This window comes from Xenopus laevis, chromosome 4S, assembly GCF_017654675.1.
Source record: "Xenopus laevis strain J_2021 chromosome 4S, Xenopus_laevis_v10.1, whole genome shotgun sequence".
Taxonomy (NCBI): Eukaryota; Metazoa; Chordata; class Amphibia; order Anura; family Pipidae; genus Xenopus; species Xenopus laevis.
In genome coordinates, this window is record NC_054378.1 from 125,114,340 (window position 1) to 125,133,564 (window position 19,225).

At 34.0% G+C, this 19,225-nt stretch overlaps 1 protein-coding gene across 26 annotated transcripts in view; it reads left to right on the forward strand.

The window, feature by feature from the left end:
* Positions 1–19,225, forward strand: part of LOC108715931 (calcium-dependent secretion activator 1-like) — a 255,593-nt gene that overhangs the window by 167,493 nt on the left and 68,875 nt on the right. For 15 of the 26 annotated variants that reach the window (XM_041561808.1, XM_041561800.1, XM_041561812.1 and 12 more), the window contains 4 exons: positions 9,460–9,566; positions 10,497–10,505; positions 14,726–14,882; positions 16,916–17,057. In XM_041561808.1, coding sequence (XP_041417742.1) covers positions 9,460–9,566; positions 10,497–10,505; positions 14,726–14,882; positions 16,916–17,057 — 415 coding nt within the window. The remainder of the gene's footprint in view (positions 1–9,459; positions 9,567–10,496; positions 10,506–14,725; positions 14,883–16,915; positions 17,058–19,225) is intronic. The other 11 variants (XM_041561820.1, XM_041561796.1, XM_041561813.1 and 8 more) reach the window with 1 other exon arrangement.

The window sequence follows — 19,225 nt, forward strand, 5'->3', positions numbered from 1 at the left end:
GATGGCCTTTCTATAATTCAGAACTTTCTGAATAACAGGTTTCTGGATAACAAACTTCAACAGCGTTTGTCTGCCAAGACGTACTTCACATTTTGGTGAATTAGCCTATGCTCTATTAATTAACATCTGACTAAATGATACAAAGGGGCAGATGCATCAAGGGTCGAATATCGAGGGTTAATTAACACTCAATATTCGACTGGGGAATGAAAATCCTTTGACTTCGAAGTCGAAGGATTTTGTGCAAATACTTTGATCGAACGATCGAAGGAATAATCATTTGATCGAATGATTAAATCCTTCGAATCTAACGATTCGAAGGATTTTAATCCAACGAACGAAGGATTATCCTTCAACCAAAAAAAGTTAGGCAAGCCTATGGGGACCTTCCCCATAGGCTAACATTGAGTTCGGTAGCTTTTAGGTGGCGAACTAGGTGGTTGAAGTTTTTTCTTAAAGAGACAGTACTTCGACTATCGAATGGTCGAATAGTTGAACGATTTTTAGTTTGAATCCTTCGATTCGAAGTCAAAGTTGTAGTCGAAGGTCGAAGTAGCCCATTCGATGGTCGAAGTAGCCAAAAAAAACACTTCGAAATTCTACGTTTTTTTTTCTTCTATTCCATCACTCGAAGTTAATGAATGGGCCCCAAAGTGTTGTGGAGCCTTTTGAGGAAAACATTTGCCCTTTAGTGAATTTCGCCCAAAGAGTAGTTAAGTGCACTCTTAATTCGCTGAGTTAGATTCCCAGCTTCATAATACAAATTATGGTCAGGAGTTTGGTAGCTTTTGTATGTTTCTATTATAAGAAGACATCGCTTTGAGAACTTACTGATACCATTTTGTCTCATCGACACATGATTGATATCATTGATCTGAAACTACCAAACTTTACTGATTACCTGCATCGGTTGTATAGGCATGTTCTAAAGGAACTCATATTTTTCCCCCTATACCTGTGGAAGTTCCATCAACATTTTTTTCATTGAAGCACCCTTGACCTGTATTAAAGTTTCTTTGACACTGATTTTTCCCCCAGAAATCTGTATGATTTGAGTGGTAGGCTGGAGAAGGGAGGTTCCTCAATCACATATTTGCTACACACTAACCAGAATGAATAATCCCTCTAGGATCACAAAAGCCATATTGGATACAACTGAATTTAACTGAAAAAAAAATCAATTCAAAATCCAGTGATATTAGGCTGCAAAGTATACTAAATCTGTAAACTTTATTTTAACCAATAATATATAGAAATGCTAGTCATATGTAACCCTTTTGACACCCCTTTGTTACACTCCATGTGTGGTGCTTACCTGATGGCATGGCAAAATAATACAGAGAAGGATGATATATAGTAGATAGGAGGTATGCTGTTATTACCAACTGAATGAGAGTGAGATATATCCAAACTAGAAGCTTGTATATCACTACTTAGCAATAATATGCTTTTCATGGCTGATGTATAATGGTTTTTAGGATAATTGGACTGAAATAGGTGCGTCTGATTTGCTATGGTGCCTGCCTTGACTAAATATTATTAGTAGGTATTAATAATAGTAGTAATAGTTGCGTAATCTGTGTAATATTCCTCTAAATGTATGACTAGTGATAAGTGAATCTGTCCCAGGTTTCTCTTTTTTGGCTCAAATATTTAGTATTTTTAGATTCTTGTAGCAAACTATATTAGCATATAAAGGCATTTTTTTCATGACACCTTGTTTCTGCCTTTGGGAGGGCAAAATAACATGTATTTTTGGTTAGTATGCAACTAAATACATAAAACAAAGCCCTACATTGTTAGAGGGCCTCCTATCCATTAGGCTTCCTTTTTGCCCATTTCTTAAAAACATGAATTTGAATTTTTACATTATTTACTACTACACTATGTTGCTGTTTAAGCCAAAATTACTTTGATAGTTTATATATTACTACTAGCTTACTAACAGAAGCACAGGGAGAGAAGTCCACATCTTCACAGCTCTCACTGTAACAAATCCCTTCCCAATATTTAGCTGGAACCTCCTTTGCCCACATGCCAGCTGGACCTACTGGTAGTGATGGGCGAATTTATTCGCCAGGCATGAATTCGTGGCGAATTTGCGCGATTCGCCGTCAGCGAATAAATTAGCGAAACGCCCGCGAAAATTCGCCTGAAAAAAATCGCAAATTTTTCGGGGAAACGGCGCAAATTTGCCCATCACTACCTACTGGTAAATAAGAAAATATCACTGCAACATCATGCTTCTGTTAAAAGTGAAAAGTTAAATGGACGTGTCACTTTACTTATTTGTAATTGCCTTCCCCCTAGAAAAGATTAGCCTTACAGAAACAGTTAATTTCTCTAAAGCATTTTTGATTGTCACCTTGATCAGCTTGCTATGTAGAAAGAGATTTCAGAGGTGGGGGAGGAAGAGGATGGTTATTGTGCCCTTTGTTAAAATATATGCAGCTCTTAAGGGTCATGAACATACTTTACACAGTGTAGTTCTGTTGTTTATGAATCTGTAGCCTAGAGCCCCGAATGCAAGATGAACAAAATGTAATTCCTCATAATGTCTGTCACATAAAACTAAAACAAAAAAATGTGACATAAAAATGTCGATATACTTACAGCAATGTACATATAAAATACATAGATAAGCCAAAACACATCAGAAGAATGCATAAGGAAGTTAATTTAGCCAGCAGTCTTTTAACCAAGCAATGCATTCACTCAGAGGCCCATTTATCAAAGGTCGAATTTCAAATTCATGTGAATTTATTTTTTACTCTAATAAATTCGAATATACTCACAATTTGACTGGGAGGTTAAGAAAAAATTAAAATGTCTAATATTTGATCTAATAGTTCCAACCCGAAAATTCGAATCGTACCAATTGATGGAAAATGATGTCAGGAAGGCTATTAACATCTCCAAATGGCTCGACAGACCTCTGCCATTGACTTGTACATGAACTCAACAGGTTTTAGGAGGTGAATATTTGAATTAGGACTGTTTCCATGGTTGAGATATGATAAATCTCACATTCGAATTTGCATTAGAATAGAATAATTAACTTTTTTAACTCGAAAATTCTAACTTGAATTTACTATTTGACCCTTGATAAATCTGCCCCTTAGACTCCAATGGGTGAAAATTGTTCAAAGCGACAGCATTCAAGGTTTGTTTCTGTGCGCCCTGTGAAAGAAATGCTATTTTAAGTTTGAAAAATCCTTTTCCTTTACTGGTATATTAAATGACAAGACAGATGGGTCAGGCTTTGATCACTGCATTCTAACATTTGGAATAGCTAGTAACATATTTGATGGAGCTGGCATGAATTTATGCTGTTTGATTCAAGCCACAATCTAGGATTTCAGTTGAAAATAATTAAAGGAGTTGGAAACAATTAGAAAGCACACATTTTGAAAAGTGACAGATGCTCTACATGTTTAAATTAGACAAAGGATAGAAGGATAATTCATGGGTCATATTAACAACTGCTGTAATTTTATCATTTCATTTGTCAGGCAATATGGAAGATCTTTAGACATGTAATATTGTAGAGTTTCAACAATAGAAGGCTAAATATAGTGAAAAAGCAAATGCAAGAGGCAATAAAATGGTGTGAACTTGTTACTCTATATGAAAATGCTAAAAGGGTTATATAGTAACTGAAGCAATGGTCGTGTCAGGCCAGTAATGATACCAACTAATCAGAAGTTAGTTTTTAATGGTAAGGGTGGTTTGATGATAAAACTAAGGGGCCGATTCACTAAGGGTCGAATATCGAGGGTTAATTAACCCTCGATATTCGACTAGGAACTAAAATCCTTCGACTTCGAATATTGAAGTCGAAGGATTTAGCGCAGATAGTTCGATCGAACGATCGAAGGATAATTCCTTCGATCGAATGATTAAATCCTTCAAATCGAACGATTCGAAGGATTTAAATCCAACGATCGAAGGAATATCCTTCGATCAAAAAAAGTTTGCCAAGCCTATGGGGACCTTCCCCATAGACTAACATTGACTTCGGTAGCTTTTAGATGGCGAACTAGGGGGTCGAAGTTTTTTTTAAAGAGACAGTACTTCGACTATCGAATGGTCGAATAGTCGAACGATTTTTACTTCGAATCCTTCGATAGTCGTAGTCGAAGTAGCCCATTCGATGGTCGAAGTAGCCCAAAAAATAACTTAGAAATTCGAAGTTTTTTACCTTCGAATCCTTCACTCGAAGTTAGTGAATCAGCCCCTTAGGGTACTATTTATTAAGCCTCAAATTTTTCTGGTTGCGTTTTTTAGGGGTAAAATCCAAATATTTAGAGGAAAAAAATAAAAATGTTTCAAGATTTATTTTGTTGCAGAGCTGCTAAAAATCTGACTCTGAAAATACTCCAGCTAAAACCTGTCAAAGTCCGGTAAAACTCAGGTTTTTGGGCAACAATTTGAAAAACACAATTCTAAAAGGTTGTATAAATTTGTTGAGACTTTTCCCGCACATACAATTTCGTGGTTGAGAATTAGGTTGAATTTTTATTTTTAAAATTATAACAATGTGAGTTTTAATATTCCCTAAGTGGGAATCATTTAAAGATCTGTTCAGTGCTTGATGTATGATTGACCAGGGCATCATAAGAGATAGGGAACCCAAGACTGGCAATTATCCTTCTGTATAAATACTTAACATATTGATATGTTTCGGTATTGTTCATTATTCAGACATAAATGGTTTGAGAGCATGACAACACAGACAGAAAATCAAACTGTTGCTTAAAGGCCCATTAATGTTGACACCCTTGTATAAGTTAGGTTGGCAAAACAGTCAGGTTTAGGAATTTCAAGCAAAAATTACTAACAAAAGCAGATCTGTTAACAGAAACTGATCAACATGACTTATAAGTATCTTTAAGGGACTTTTTTTCTTAAATTCAAATTTCTTTTTTTTACTATAAAAATCGTTTTTGCTGTATTTATTTAAAACTCTAAAAATTCAAGATTTTTTAAGTGTAAAAAACACATAGTTACAACTTATGTTTGGCTGAAAAAAAGACAGAAGTCCATCAATTTCAACCCCCATTAAATGATACTCAGTGCACATACCTACACACTTACACCGACCCCTCCATACAATCACATAAACTATATACAGGTATGGGACCCATTATCCAGAGTGCTTAGGACCTGGGGTTTTCCAGATAATAGATCTTTCCATAATTTGTATCTTCATACTTTACGTTTACTAAAAAAAATCATGTAAACATTAAATAAACCCAATAGTATTAGTTATATCTTAGTTTGGACCAAATACAAGCTACTGTTTTGTTATTACTGAGAAAAAGGAAATCATTTTTAAAAATTGTAATTATTTGGATAAAATGGAGTCTATGGGAGAAGGCCTTTCTGATAACGGATCCCAAACCTGTATATACCAATATCTATATTAAACAAAAATTCACCAGGTAAAATCTGTCAAGGTCCTATAGAAGTCCATGGGAGCTTCACTGAGCCCAATAGACTATTTTTGATCAATTCAGACTTTTAAAGGTTTTCTGATTTTTTAATTTAATTTAATTTAATTATCCTAAAAAGTCCCATTCTTTTAGGAGTTTTTGTACTTTTTAGTTCTCGATTAAGGAAAGGATTTCTTGCAGCCATTCACATATAGAACTGACATTCTAATACTTAAATCTGTGTATGTCCAATTGTGTTATTACAACTGTTCGTTGTAATACCTTATTGTGAATTGCAGTTGCCTCGTGATTCACAATAAAGATTGTACAGAGATATAGTTTGGCATAATGGTCAAACTATATCAGAGTGTTAACGATTTTAAAGATAGTTTTCACTTGTCTATTATTTTACTACAAGTTTCTTGTTCGTTTTGCTGTAACATAATATTTTTAGTATGACTCGCTGTAGTTCTTTCCTATGAAGTAGCATAGTTTTTATATATAGAAATGATGTTTCTTTATTTTATGATACTCACTGTTCTTTGGACATTTCTTCCTGCCATATTTGTGTTTTTATGTGTGTGTGTATATCTATCTATCTATCTATCTATCTATCTATCTATCTATCTATCTATATATATATATATATATATGCCTCCATCTTTATTTTGTATTGTCTTCTCTATCATGCATGACCAGTTTATCGGCCTAAGCCAAAACCACCACCAGTACCTCCACCCATTCAAACGATGGCTAACTTGTTAAATCAGAGGCTCAAGGGCATGAATAAGCAAATACCAAGTACTGTAATGGCTTCACTCTATTTAATTTTTATAGAATTGCCACTTTTCTGCTTCCAGTAAACCTTCTAGAAGGACCCACAATGCATCACAGTTCAAAGTTTTGCTTTGTTGACTCCTTTGAGTTATGTAGCTTTTAGCATAGTTTAATTCCATTGTAGGCCTCAGAGCACTTTCAATATGTCCATTTTATGTCAAGCAATGTCTGGCACATGCTACATTTTCAAATCCGAATATCAGCACAAAATAACATTGTTTTTACATAACATTCTGCATGACAATATTAATATTTTTAAGTTTGGAATAATGTCTGAACTGTTTTCTCAATATAATGTACATTTATTTTTTATTTTTCAGTGCTCCAGCTGGTAATATAATATTTGAAATTCTGCTCAAAATTATTGTTTCCAAAATGTATTCTGGTTTATATTCCAAAATGTTGGTTCTTGAAATGTGGCAGATGAACATTCATCTTCTTTAAAATAAAGCCCAGTCTAATATTTATGCACATACTGAAATTTGTAAAAATGTGTTGGCAAATAGGGATGGTGGACACTGGTTAACAGTATATAAAATTATGAATGAAAATCTAGAATATGGCAGGACACTTTTTTCATAGCTGTGTTCTACATATAATTATGAATTTTTTTCACAGAACTGATATGTTTTCTGCATATGTTTATAGTAGAGTAAACATGAATTTTACATTGAAATAAATGTTTAGAATACACAAAAGTCATGAATATCCTGTAAATAATCTCCTTATAAATGTCATCAGTTATAAATAGAGAAGGGTGGAATTTTTTTCGTTTTGGTTCATCTAAATATTCAAAAACTTCACTGGCGAAAAATTTGTGAAACGCGAAAATTGACACCCGTGTCAATTTTGGATGAGTGCCAGACGAATTTATTCACCCATCGCTAGTTATAAACGGAGCTTACTGATTTTTTTCACATGACTTACTAAAACTTGTCTATTATAATAAATAAAGTACCCCTTGATGGAAATTATGAAGATATTTGAAGTAACTTCAGAGTTCCATGACCTGCATTAAAGCACTTGGCCTTCAGTGACTTATAATATCCTTATATTTTACAAGAGGGGGTACTTTATTCACTATATAATACAAGAGCCGTAGATAACTTGCAAAATATATTCATGTCAAATTGTGTATTATAAAAAAATATTGTAACCGCATTTGTAAAATGATAAATATTTTAGAATTCACCTTAGATTTATATGGATTTATATGGGACCTGGGGCTTTCAGGATAATGGATCTTTCCATAATTTGTATCTTCATACCTTAAGTCTACTAGAAAATCATATAAACATTAATTAAACCCAATAGGCTGGTTTTGCTTTCAATAAGGATTTATTATATTTTAGTTGGGATCAAGTACAAGCTGCTGTTTTATTATTACAGAGAAAAAGGAACTCATTTTTAAAAATGTGGATTATATAACCTATATAAGCAGCTCCTAGATCACTTGATTTTAATGTGGCTCGAATGATGCACAAACAAGTGAAACAAAAGTAGTTGCACCATTGGGGTTCTGATATAAAATTATCTATGACTGTGTGCTTATTTTTAGGGTTGCTTTGGTAAGTAAATGTCAATTATATTACTCAGTCAATAATAGCTGTCAAATGTGACTATTATTTGGCCCAAATCACAACTTCAAATTTATAAATCATAGGAAGAATCGTCATTAGTCAGCAGCAACGTAACTAGAGGGGGACAGGCCCTGGCATGGGCACCCCCTCAGTACGCCTGGAACTGGCTGGAACTGGCTGGAAATGCCCAGAATCGGCCAGAATTAATGGCACACGATCTGCCTGGGGCCCTGGCCCAATTGCACCCCTTGCTCCCCCGGTAGTTATGCCACTGTTAGTTAGGATTATTTCCCGAGATCATGAAATTTACTGTTATACGTGTGCCCCTTGAGTTAAATATGTTTAATTATCATAGTAAAATAAAATAATATTTGTTTTTGTAAACCACATGAGCAGTATAACTTTGATTTTTGTTTTATATAGGCTTAAAAAAAACATGAATTTTTCAGAATTTATTAAACCCCGAGGGCTAAAAAGCCTGAATATAAAACCACGACATCTCAAACCTGTCGAGGTTGCATAAAAGTCAATGGGAACAGTCCCATTGATTGGGTCGGGGGTTTGGGCAATTTCACTATGTTTTTGGATCTTTCGAAAGGAAAATTCCTCTGAGTTTTGAGGGAAAATTCACGGAAAATTTTTGAAATTCAGAGCTTTTCCCGCAAAGGTAATTTTCGGGAAAATTTAATAATAAATAAGAGTGGAAAACCCGAGTGGGTTAGATCGGAGTTTGTAGCAGCCGATATTGAGATAAATTCGGACCTTGATAAATAACCCTCTTAGGGTCACTGACACTCTGACCTTCAAAGAGAGCTGCTGAGCTGAAAGCTTGGTATTAGCAGTCTTAAACATTAAAAAAAGAAAATGTATGTAATTTAAGTAACTTAACAGTTTATTAGGTTTTGATCCCCTTTAACTGTATACAGCTACAATGATGAATGAATAAAATGTCAGGGTAATTAATTTGCTAGCAGTGTGTTTTCAGAGGTCATTTAGGAATCCAAATGTTTCACTGTTTTTTTGGGGGGTATTCAAGTAACATGCACATAAATGAATAGATGTTTAACTTAAAAGAGCACATTTGGAGATAACATCTTTATTTATTTTATAGTATTATCTTTGCCTGTTATTCAGTGTGTAGGCTTCTGCCTCCTCCTCGTCCTCCTCCCTGCTTGCCCATAAGTGATTAAATTGTTATGGTAATGTAGGAAAACTATTTTTGATGTAACTTAGGAAGGCTTTATAAAAACAAAAAATGCTCTTTGTTTTTCATTGTCTATCCTCCCAACCAATGCTGACTTTATTTTAATTCCAAAAATCATCATCTGGAATGATATTTAATAATAATGACCTTGATAAATTATTCAAGACTTGAAAAGAATCAACGTCTCATTACAATTTTTATAGCATTGTAAAGCTGGAGCACTGGTTTCGTAGTTAACCAAGAATGTGATTTTTATCATTTGTTTAATACTAATTATTTAGCACTCAAATCTTGCATGACCTTATCCAGTTGTACTTTACAATGGAGTTTAATTAATCATGGAAGCTGCAGTCCCAATCTACCTTATCATGATTGTCTTCTAACATCTTCTCTTGTACTTCAGAAAATGTAGGCCGGTTGATAACGCCTGCCAAAAAGCTTGAAGATACAATACGGCTCGCAGAACTTGTCATTGAAGTTCTACAGCAGAATGAGGAGCACCATGCAGAGGTGAGGACCTCTTCCTTCTGTAGCAATTACACTATAACCAAATTTTGTAACAGTCTAAAAACTCACATTGTGGCTTCTTCAAGTTGTGTATTATACTGATATGAAATTAGGTTTTACTGGGAAGAACCTTTACACAGCTGCACAAGAGTATGAAAACGCAATAATTGCAGATGTATTTGGATAATTATCATTTTATCCTAATTTGAATAAATCTACATTAAAATAATATAATAGAGGTTGTGTTTAAATAATGTGTCGCATATATATAGTAGATAATACATAGAAATATTTTATACACAAGCTTTTGTAAATTAATTGTTTTCTATTGTGCAAATTCTTATTAAAAAATAATTCATACTTAAGATTTTACCATATACTAAATGATGGATTCATGAACTCTAGCCCAACATGTCCTATACAAGAAGGAATTCCATTTTGAAAATAAAGTAGCACATTTAGACATTTTTCTAATAACTATTTTACTACTTTTTTTTGTTGTGTGTTCGACCTCGGTTTCGAATATTTTTTTATTTACCACTTTTCAAAGTTCTGCAATTTTTTTCTCTTCAAATTGCTTTTCTAAATAGCAGTGTTTTGTATATAATAGACAGAGGATCTATTAATAGTTGGTGAAACCTTTATTGGTTAACTCAGCTGTGAAGCATATCTTTAAAACTTGGGTTTCTTCTACACCCACACTAAAGTCTCGGCCATTTAGTCAATAAATGTGTCACCTATATTCCTGTCACTTTCCTGTTTCATCTACAGATAACAAGGTTCAACCATCTACCTTGTCTTTTGTCAGTAGAAAGTTCCATTGCCTTTTTTCTAATTCACATTAAATCCAAAAGACCCAACTAATGCCTGATTGCGTATTTAAATTTCCTCCCTGTTTTCTATGATTCTTTCTATCTTGGATGGTCCTGACAGGGGAAAGAGGTATGTGGCTAAAACTCAACAGAGTCACCTGCTATCATATTTTGTGCATGACCTTTATGTTTTTGATAGGATTTTACCTTTTTCTACCTCCTCCTTAGCTTTAGTTAAACTAATGTCTCAACAACCTTATTTTTACTGCTTGTGGAATCTTGTTTACCCTGCACCGTCAAGGTGTGCATTGATACTCCAGTTTGTGCATGCAGCAATGGGTGTATTTCACAAGCATTGCCGCTGTATCCCAGCACAACCCAACTTTCCTTGATCCTATCCTACCCACTGTTTTGTCCTTGTCAGCCCTCAGTAATAGTACCATATGATACTAAAGATCTGACTTTTGCAAAAGCAAAAAAATGTTGTCGGGGAAAAAAACTCATTTGGTAAGGTAAGAGCATCACAATGCACAAACACATACAACGGCTGCCAATAATAAAAAAGAACCAAAAAAATATAGATTTGTTGTTGAAAACATATCATTTAAAATTTGTGAACCCTTATTAAATCCTAACTGATCTTTTTTTAAGTAGTTTAGTGAATTTAGTGATTTATTGAAAATCAATTTTTTTCTAGTCAAGTTTTTTAGATAAAAAAAATGAATTTTTCTAGATTTATTACACTCTGAAGCTGCAAAAGTCTGAATCAGAAAATACTCATGATACTCAAAATGATACTCAAAATCTGCTGAATTCTTGTAAAAGTCAAATGCAGCTGTCCCTTTAACAATTTGAAGATGTTTTTAATTTTCACAAATTTTTGGAGTTTTGGGGTGTTTAACATTGGTTTTTCGCTAGAAAATTCTATAAATTTGAGATTTTCAAGTGTCAATTCGATAAAGTCAAAGTATTTTTTGTGATAAATACAATTAAGCTATTTTCAACTGAAGTAAAAATAAATGTTTACAATACATATTGGGTATGGTTGATAAACACAGGTGCTAGATGCCAAAGTACAATCAGCATTAAGCTTTGAGTAGCGTGCTTTTAGTTTTAGATTGGTTGCTACTAGCAGTTACACTAGAGCAAGTTAATCCTAAAATAAATACCTTGACTTTTCATTCATAGCACTGCTACATAAAAACACACACATTTATATTTTTATGGTAGGAAGCCCTAAAATAAAATGTGTTTATTAATACATGTAATATTGAACACTAATTTGCCCTTGTGAGTATTTGGATTCACTAGTTTTGTCACATTGTATAAATTCTGATTAAGAGCAGGAGTCAAAACTGGGTTTTGGTCAGTCCAGACACTTAGGGGGTTTGAGAGGCCGTGTTTTTATATTCAGGCTTTTTAGCCCTCGGGGTTTAATAAATTCTGAAAAATTCTTGATTTTTGTGTTATAATAGCCTTAAAAAATCATGGCATATAAAAACATGGCATCTCAAACCTGCCGAGGTTGCATAAAAGTCAATGGGAACAGTCCCATTTGTTTGATTTTTGGTTGTTTCGGGGGTTTTGGGCAATTTCATGATGTTTTCTGAGCTTTTGGGTGAAAACTCCGAAAAATTCTGAGTTTTCATGGGGAAATTTACGAAAAAAACTTGAAAATCTGAGCTTTTCCCGCAAAGGTAATTTTCGGAAAAATGAAATTATAAATAAGCGTTAAAAACCCGAGCGGGTTAGATCAGAGTTTGTAGCAGCCGATATTGAGATAAATTCGTAACTTGATAAATAACCCCCTTAGGGCTCACTTCTTAAATCAAAATAGGTGGTGTGCCTGTCCCCTTGCTTTCTCTGTTGCCAATACTTACCCAAGGAAACAAATTATAGTTGGTCAGTACTCTCATGGAAATTTAAAATTCTAGAGTTTCATATACTGCAACTAAAACATTTTACATTTTTATTAGAGTGCTTTCCATCATATTGTAGGCAGACTTTCTGGGGTTGGAATGAATATATTTAAACCCTTTTTGTTATATCTGCTACATTTTGAATTTTCCTTTACACCTGGTATTAATGAAGGCCAGTCAAACGTAAATATGTAGTAGCCATTGGTTTTTAATAAAATATGTCTCTTAGAAGAAGATTTTTTACACCAGACAATAAGAATGCTTGGGTCTATTTCAACCCATTTTGAATCATTGCTTGTATTCTTCCTTGTCTCACTGGGACAGACTTTGTTATTAATATTTACATAAGCCCAGACTCAACTTATAAATCAATTATCATACCCAGTAAAAAAAATGGGAGGTTGCTTTCCTTTGACATCAATGCAAAGTATACAACTATACGGGTATTTACTTGCTGAAATGCAGCTGATCCATTCATTTGGTAAATTAAAGGGCAGATATATCAAGGGTCAAATAATACATTTTAATTCATAATTTCGAGTTTCAAAATTCACACATTCAAATTTGAATCCCCCTATTTGAATGTATATTCGAATGTGAGATTTATCTCACCTCAACCATGGAAATATTCCCAATTAAAATATTTACCACCTAAAACCTGCCAAGTTCATCTGCAAGTCAATAGCAGAGGTCCATTCTTTCAGAGAAAAACTCAATCTGTGTGAATCGAATATGATTCAAATTTTTGGGTCAGAACTATGTGATTGAATATAAGACATTCAAATTTTTCTTAAATAACCGCCCAGTCAAATTGTATATTCAAATTAAAAAAAAAATCACATTAATTCAAAATTCACTTGATCTAATGCGAAAGCACTGTATTGACAAAAGTGCCGGAAATTAACAAATGTAACAAACAATTAATAATTCACAGGTAAGTTAATAGAACTAAGAAAGGGGTTGTTCGCAAAGTAGTTTCCTAATTAGGTATTAGATATATATTAGATATAGGTAGTAAACGAAGAAATAAACTGAAAGCACACCGTTGAAACCTTCAAATAAGGAATGGTTCCTACCTTAATGCCTTTCTATATGTTACATCAGAGTTGCATTCATCTGTTTGTAAAGTATGAAATGGTGTTCATTTAAACGAATAAGAAAGTAAAGTAGTTAAAATATTAAAATAAACATTTCACTAAAATAATAGAAATTAAGGAAATCTTTTATACAATTTCAATCACTAGAAGGAATTTTCTTGCAGACTTTATTTCTCAAGGTAGTAAGGCTTAGTACCATGTTAGCCATTAAAGAATTGGAGAAATGTGAGGTTAGGTGGTACCTTTTATTGGTTGAGCAAGTAAAAAAGGAAGCTTTCAAGATGATAGTATTACATCCCTTCTTTAGGTTGAAGAAGGGATGTAAAACTATAATCTCGAAAATTTGCATTTTTTACTTACTGCAGTGGGTTATAACCTGTGTCACTTCCTTGATCTGCCACATCTACAGACTGAATGAAGTCAGCGGCAGATCAAATCACCTGTTCTGAAGTCCTATGAGACCCTAGGAAAGTCTGCTGAAACTGCCTTCCTAGAACACCGTATATGCAACAATGCGAAATGACTAAAGTCAAAATGTATAAGCACATCTGCACATTTATGGTCCACTTTCAGAAATATGTCTCTGATTACTGAACAATGTGTTAGAATATTATCTTTTATTTTCCTTTTTTCCCCCTTTTTTTAACAAATGATCGATTGCAAGAATAATGCATAAGGACATGTCAACAATTCCACCCATACTGCATGTTCTTCTCAGTTCTAATTAAAAAACACGCATGCATTTGAAACACATTCACATCTCTGCTGTGTATGATGTGAATGGTACTTCAATTTACAAAACAAGAAATAAATTTCAAAAATATAATTTCAAAAACTGAGCATGAGCATGAGTTACTTCACTGCAGGTGTGAAATACCAATTATTTTAAAAATGTAATCATATAATCACGTAAAATATATAATAAAAATGCTGCATTTCATTTATCAAATTCTAAATTAAATCCTACAATAATTATTATTAAAACAAAAACCTATTCAGTGAAGAAACTCTGTGAACTATGTAGAAAATGCAGAATGACACCTCCTTGAATTTAAAATGGCTGAAAATGAATACAAAAATAATATTGTAAACAGAACAAAATTAATTTTTGAAATCAATTATTGCACTCTGAAGAAGGGCAAATCAAAGTATATTTACAACATATTTACTCAACCACCGGTGTATATCTACTGATCACAACTTGGTGTTCTCTTTACAATAAATATTTTTACTCTTGACAATCAGTGATATTTGAGATACTTCCAAGGGACAATTTGTACCTTTTCTTTACTTTACTGATTGTATATTTCATGTTTTTTTTACCTTATGTAAAGGCATTTGCTTGGTGGTCAGACTTGATGGTAGAACATGCGGAGACATTCCTTTCGCTTTTCGCAGTGGATATGGATGCTGCTTTAGAGGTGCAACCACCAGACAGCTGGGAAAGCTTCCCTCTATTTCAGCTAATAAATGATTTCCTCCGGAGTGACTGTATGTATCTTTTTTATTATTTTACAATATCATTTTAAATTGGATATGTCAGCAGTTCTGTTTTAAACAGAAAGGAAAGCCTAAGTGCACCATGTCAGCTATTATAAAGTCCATAAATCCCACCCTAACTGCTATATATTTTTAGTAACATTTTTTAAAAGCTCACATGTCAAAGTTGTGTTGCAAAGCTCCTCCCAATTTGCCTGCCACTGTTGACCCCTTTATATGCTCATCGTCATCATAAAAATGCCTGTTATCTAAACTAATCCAAAATTAAGCAAACTCACGAGAAGTTGTAGCTAACTGAGCATGTTTTGATTGCTGACCAAGTTACAGTAAGGCATATTTCAACATGCCAAAATGTAGCCTACAGGGATGCTGGAGGTATTTAGTATGGCTTTCCTTTTCCTTTAAAAGAGAATTACATCTAGTAAATATTTTAATGATCTTTTTTAGACTGTGCTGTGAAATTTTGTAGCTCAACATTTTTGGGAATGAAATGCTATCAAAAGAGACTTCAACTTCTTGATGCTAATATAATATTTTATTAGGAGTTAGCAAATATAAAGCCAGATTCATTTCAGTGAGAAAAGGTTTTATCAAGTGAAAACTCAAGGAAAAGATTCAATTTGAGATGCAATTCAAACAGAAAAGCATATGGTTTATCATGTAAAAACTCTATTTTAGTCTATGAGAAAAAAAACTATAGCTAAATGAGGAGAAAGGTTTTTCTCCTTGAATAGAGTCTCATCCATGAGTTTTTGTGTGATAAACCATGAGATAACTTCTCAATTAATTGAAACAGGCCCATAGCATACAACATAAAGCCAACTCCATTAAAGGGATGTGCATATGTAGGCACAGAGCACAACCGAGAGTTGCAAAGAATAAAAACATTTTCCAATGAATTTAAATTTGCATTGTTCATTGTTATTGTTTATTTAACAACACAAGAAAACTTAAACCATATGTTTTCTTCAAAGATATGAGCACAAATACCGGTGCTTGTTTTCCCTTGTGTCCAGGAGTCATAATACATGACCCCATATGTGTCAAGAAAAGCTATAAAGTCAGTCAATGCTGCCTAATTGTATGTATGTTAGTGTAGTTGAATGCACCATTTGGAAAGTCCCATATATAGGCCAATAAGCTGTTGGCATTATAAGTTTGGTGACACCAAGATGGCAGCTTTTATCACCAAGGCGTGGCCACCATAAGTTTAGCCCTGTAATATTTCATGCAACTATATTTTATAATTGGTAATGCCTGTAAATAATCTTATTTGGCTACACAAAGGTCTAGTGCTGCACAAGTTCTATTTCACATGTTTATAGACTAGAGTATGTTTTCACAGACAAAAAGAGCTCACATCTCACAGGTTATATATTACAAATATTAATAGTTCAACACTTAAAATATAATTAAAAATCAATCATTTACATCTCTGGTTGACTACTGCTAAAACATAGTGTGCATGCCCCCAGTGCTGTGTGTGTGTATGATGGCCTCAATCAGAGACCTGAAATTGTTGGATTGGAAAAGAGAATCCTCCGTTCCCCTAAGCATCCCCATCTGCTAGACTGCTAGGAATATGGGACTCTGGATAGTATTTGCTTCAGAGAGAAATCAGCCATCTGCTAATCTAAAGATAATTTGCTGCCTTTTGCCTGTTGTCTGTTGTAGACCTATTCCCCAAATTTCACTCTAATGGGCCTTCAGACTGTTTGCGAATCACGGCTATAGCAGGAGGAAGTAGGCCTTGTGACTGCTTGGGGCCCCGAGATATTTGATGTGGAATGATTATTGACATATACCTGGGATGAAAATGATTGCCTTATTGATCAAACATGAAAAGGGGTTTTGTCAGATATTATACACTGGTATTGAGAAGCAAACTTCTTACTTGTAAATAATTCAAAATATTTTAAAGCACTTTGGGTGTTTTCAGTGCTTTTAAAATGTGGCTTATTCATATCATAGTGAAACGCTGCACAGTATTAACAACCAGTCTTGTTATATGCTTATGATTCTAGATAATTTATGCAATGGAAAATTCCACAAACACCTTCAAGATCTCTTTGCTCCACTCGTTGTGAGATACGTTGACCTCATGGAGTCATCAATCGCACAATCAATTCACAGGGGCTTTGAGCGTGAATCGTGGGAACCAGTAAAGTAAGGAAACCTTTGATACAGTCAGTGTTTGCTAGCAAAAAGTCTATTGATCAAATGGAGATAACCAATTTACTTCCAATCCCTTTCGACAGCTTAACCACAGTAAATGTATCTGCTGAATGTAACCCATGTATTCCTTTCATTGTTTTCAGAGGACACCGTTAAAGGGCTTTTGAATGGGAAAAAAAAAATTAATCCATGTATATATTTGCACTTTGTTTGAAAATAGGTAATGCAGTATAAATACATTTGGTTGTAGCCAGAATTACCTCCCAATGGGTGATCTTAGGCTACCCATGATTAGGTTAATTTGCAAATAATCAGCGATCCATATTTAGTGAGTTAGATGATTCAATTTAAAACTGAATTCATTTTAGGATAATGGAGGAGTCATCTATTGATCATTGCAGGCACAGACCAATCTTCATATTTGTAATAGTTTATACGATTTCCTTTTGTAAAGGCATTTTAGCAAAAAAATCATATATCTATAATAATTCTTGGTGCTTTCATAATAAACAGTATGGTGAATGGTTCCGCTAAGACAAGAATTATGGCATCCCTTGTTCTGATCAAGGGGCTTTATTTATCAGAGTCTGATTTTTTCTGAATATTTTAATCAAAAAAATCCAACCAAACTAGAATCCACGACTGGACCTAAAAAAGCATGATTTAATCTGATGGGGGACGTGTTTTTTTTCCCAAATTGCATGTTGTATGTTTTTGGGGGTTTTTCCAGAAAAGCCAGAATTTTTCAGCTTTTTGCCAAAAAAGTCTGAAATAGTCAGATTTGCAGAGTAATTCCAAAGCAAAATCCCAGTGTAAAGCCAATAAGTTTATGATCTCACTAGTAGTACATAGGGTCTGGGTGCTCATGACTCAGACCTAAAGCTTGAGGTGGAAAAATGTCAGTCACTCACAGATGGCACTCACTTCACAAAATGTGCTTACAATCTGTGATTTATTAAGTTCTCCACACAACGTTTCTCAAGTGAGAAAGGGGGTAGATCCTCTGAAACATTGCGTGGAGATCTTAATAAATCACAAATTTTAAGCACATTTTGCAAAGTGAGTGCCATCTGATTGCCGTGTTATTATGGAGATGTATAAGGAATTGAGGAGCAGCATAATTCCCAGATAGAGCACCACAGAAGTATATCCACGGAATTTTGATTTTGAATTTTGATTTGTATTAACGGACAGTCACTCACAGATCCCACAGAGGCTTGTAAAGAACTGAGAACTTTATTTTAGGCCACAAAGTAAATTAATACATAGCCTTATGTGTTTCATGCTATTTGGCACTTAATCATAGGCTATTTCCAGTGCAGACCACAGAAACTTTGAAATAGGAAAGGGATCTCTCCCATTGACAATCTCCCATTGACAATATACAATCTCAGTAGGACTAGAATTCAGACTAATTTCTGGGAAAAACTTGAATATATTTACACATTTATCTGCAGATTTTTATCTGACCAAAAACAATTGATAGACGGGTATTTTTGACTGATAGGGGTATTTTTGACTGTTCCTCAATAATAAATCCTAAGGCTCATCTGGAAATTTATGTTGGGTGTTTTGCACAAAAATCGGGCCCAGAACAAAGACAACAGTATTTGCACTCATCTATACAAGCCTCCTGATTGCATCAGTGTATGAGGTGCAAGACTCACTTTCCTGTACTCAACAATTATCTTCCCCTGGCATTATGTATAGTGCTTCCTTTACATCTCAAGGCACTTAATGGTACGCTATTTGGTTATCAAAAAAACTCAAAAAAAAAAATTTTTTTTTTTGTTTCTATAAAATCTGATTTTTTTGGGGGAAAAAATAAAGTCAGAAACTTAAAGTCCGCCATCTCAGAAATGCAGAGGTTGTATATAAATCAATGGGAGAGGTCCCTATCCTGTTTGGAAGTTTCTGTGGTCTGCACTGAAATTAATCCGAAAATCTGACTATTACGCACTTTTTGGGAAAAATCACAAAAAAAAATCATACGATTCGGGAAAATATTGTACCATACAGTTTTCTGCCTGAAGCAATTAATTTGTGCTTTTTTTTTAATATTAAATAAGGTCAAATCCTGGATTCTAGTTTAATTTTTTTATTTACATACTCAGAAAAATTCAGATTTTGATAAATAAGGCCCTTCATGTTCGAAAAGT